This window comes from Meleagris gallopavo, unplaced genomic scaffold (assembly GCF_000146605.3).
Source record: "Meleagris gallopavo isolate NT-WF06-2002-E0010 breed Aviagen turkey brand Nicholas breeding stock unplaced genomic scaffold, Turkey_5.1 ChrUn_random_7180001874166, whole genome shotgun sequence".
Lineage (NCBI taxonomy): Eukaryota > Metazoa > Chordata > Aves > Galliformes > Phasianidae > Meleagris > Meleagris gallopavo.
In genome coordinates, this window is record NW_011138801.1 from 44,250 (window position 1) to 47,291 (window position 3,042).

Consider the following 3,042-nt stretch of genomic DNA (forward strand, 5'->3'; position numbering starts at 1 on the left):
CCCCCATCCCCCCAGAATCGACACCATTTGTGACAACGGGACCCTCAAAGTGACCTCATCCAAATTCCCCCCCATCTGCAAACCCTCCCTCCCCCACCTCAAGAAGACCCTGGGACCCCCCCCACAGCCACACATGGGGGCAGGTAGACTCCTTTGGAACCCCAAACCCTTATGGGAGCCCCTGGATCCCCCATAGGGAACACAAATTCCGCCTCTCACACCCCCATGGGACCCCCCCTCCCCCTGGACTCCATAGGGAATCCATACACCTCTATGTAGTTGTGGGCCCCCCCAGCCACTATGGGGATCCCATATACCCCTATAGGACCTCCCAGATCCCATAATGTCCCCATACACCCTTATTGCAGCTCATAGGTCTCCCTAAAAAAAACAAACCCACCCATAGAAATCCCCCACACCCCTCCAGGCCTTCCCAACACCCCCATAAGGACCCCGTTCACCCCAGTGAGAGCCCCCCACACCCCACAGGACCCCTCCCTTACCTGAGGGGTGCAGGCAGCCCTCTGCCCGTAGCCGTAGGGGTGGGCACCCCCTCCCCAACAAGGCGCTGGCCGATCTGCAGCCCATAGCCCCCCAGGTCCAGGAGGGCCCCCCCAGCCAGGCTGGGTTCCCGCACCCGCTCCACAGACCTCAGGGGGAAAGCCAGGGCCCCCTGCAGCACCCGGCATTCCCCCAAGGCCCCTTCATCCACCAGTGCCTTCAGCCGCTTCCAGGCTGGGAAGAAACGGGTCCAGAAGCCCTGGGAAGGAAGAATGGGGGTTCTAGGAGGGACTGGAAGCACTCGGAGGGACTGGAAACACTGGGAATGGGGTTATGGGGGACTGGGAGCACTGGGAGTGGGGTAATATGAGACTGGGAGGAATTGGGAGCACTGGAAACTTTTTTTGGGGAGAATGGGGTTATGAGGAGTTAGGAGAGACTGGGATCATTGGGAGGGATTGGGAGCATTAAGAATGGGGTTATGGGGCACTGGGAGCACTGGGAGTGGGGTTATATGAGACTAGAAGGGACTGGGAGCACAGTACTTGGGAGCACTGGGATTGTGGGGGACTGGGAGTGGGGTTATGTGCAGTTAGTGAGGTCTGGGATCTTTGGGAGGAACTGGGAATACTGGAAATGGGATTATGAGAGACTGGGTAGGGTTATGGGGAACTGGGAGAAGTGGGAATGGTGTTATGGAGGACTGGGAGGACTAAGGGGGACTGGGAGAACTGGAAGGGACTAGGAGTGGGGTTATGGGGTCTAGGAGCACCGGGAGGGAGTGGGATCATGGAGCACTGGAAAAGGGACTGTGGGCACTGGGAAGGACTAGGAATGAGTCCAGAAGCCCTGGGGAGAAGTATGGGCACTGGGAGGGACTGGGAGCACAGGAAATGGCATAATGGGGGACTGGAGAATATAATGGAGAGACTGGGAATGGAATGATGGGCACAGGGAGGGACTGGAAGTACTGGAAATGACACTTACAGGGGATTAAGAGAGACTGGGAATGTATTCAGAAACCCTGGGGTGAAAGGTGTGAGCACTGGGAGGGGCTGGGAATGGGATTACGGGCGCTGGGAGGGACTGGGGGGTACTGGGAATGGCGTTATGGGGCACTGAGGTTACTGGGACCACTACTAATAGGGCTCACCTCCATCAGGAAGACGCCAGCCTCCCGTGCAGCTGCTGCCATCTCCTTGGCCTCGCGGGCGCTGATGCCCATTGGCTTCTCCACCAGCACAGCCTTGCGCGCCCGCAGGAAGAGGAGGGTGTCTGGCAGGTGCTGCGGGTTCACTGTGCCCACGTACACCACATCTGGGGCGGGGGGATGGGGAGACACCAGTGGGGACAAGGAGAAACCCGTTAGGGAGAATGAGACCCCAGAAGGGGCGAGGAGAACTGACTGTGGACTGGGAGACCCGTTGGGGGCAGTGAGATAACGGTGGGGAGAGACCTCATTTGGACAGGGGAAGCACTGGGGGCAGAGAGACCCCAATGGGGACAGAGACCTCAGTGGGGACAGAGAGACCCCAGTGGGGCCGAGGGGATGCCCGTGATGACGAGATACCACTGGGGACAGAAGGACCCATTGGAGACGGGGAGACCCCACTGGGGACAATGAGACCCTACTGGGGACAGGGACACACCAGTGGGGGCAAGGGGACACCAGTGAAGATAGGGAGATCCCAGTGGGGACAGGGAGATACCAGTAGGGGGCAAAGGGACACCAGTGAGGACAGTGGGAGCTACTGGGGATGGAGAGACCCCACTGGGGACAGTGAGATCCTACTGGGGACAGTGAGACCCCAGTATGGGCAAGGGGACACCAGTGAGGAGAGGGAGACCCCATTGAGGACAGTGAGACCCTCCTGGGGACAGTGAGGCATCAGTAGAGGGTGAAGGGACTCCAGTGAGGAGAGGGAGACCCCACTGGGGACAATGAGACCCTATTGGGGAAGAGAGACACCAGTGGGGGCAAGGGGACACCAGTAAGGAAAGGGAAGCCCCACTGGGGACAGTGAGACCCCACTGGGGACAGTGAGACATGAGTAGAGGGTGAAGGGACACCAGTGAGGAGAGGGAGACCCCACTTGGGACAGTAAGACCCTACTGGGGACAGTGAGACCCCACTGGGGGCAAGGGGACACCAGTGAGGAGAGGGAGACCCCACTGGGGACAGTGAGACCCTACTGGGGACAATAAGACCCTACTGGGGACAGTGAGACTCCACTGGGGGCAAGGGGACACCAGTGAGGAGAGGGAGACCCCACTGGGGACAGTGAGACCCTACTGGGGACAGAAAGACACCAGTAAGGTCAATGAGAACCACTGGGGACAGAGAGACCTCACTGGGGACAGGGGAACTCCAGTGGGGACACGAGGACACTCCTCACCCCACACACACCACATCTGGTGACAGTGGGGGACATGAGGGGACAGCGCGATGTCCACCCAAATCCCAGTGATCCCATGGGGGTCCCGGCCTCATTATGGAGCATCCCAGGTCCTGTGGGGCGGTGACCCCCCTGTCCCCTTAGG

The 3,042-nt window shown here is 59.7% G+C and overlaps 1 protein-coding gene across 1 annotated transcript; it reads right to left on the reverse strand.

The window, feature by feature from the left end:
* Positions 1-484: 484 nt before the first annotated feature.
* Positions 485-3,009, reverse strand: DHDH (dihydrodiol dehydrogenase). The gene is made up of 2 exons (XM_019611219.2): positions 1,655-3,009; positions 485-760 (listed from the first exon to the last, which is right to left on the reverse strand). The coding sequence occupies exons 1-2, from the start codon at positions 2,351-2,353 to the stop codon at positions 500-502; spliced, it is 960 nt and encodes a 319-aa protein (XP_019466764.1). The 5' UTR covers positions 2,354-3,009; the 3' UTR covers positions 485-499.
* Positions 3,010-3,042: the final 33 nt, after the last annotated feature.

Coding starts and splice junctions, on each gene's coding strand:
- DHDH (XM_019611219.2), bottom strand. CDS start 2,353: ATGGGGTCTCCCTCTCCTCACTGGTGTCCCCTTGCCCATACTGGGGTC. Junction 761..1,654: donor CTGGCGTCTTCCTGATGGAG/GTGAGCCCTATT, acceptor CTTCCTTCCCAG/GGCTTCTGGACCCGTTTCTT.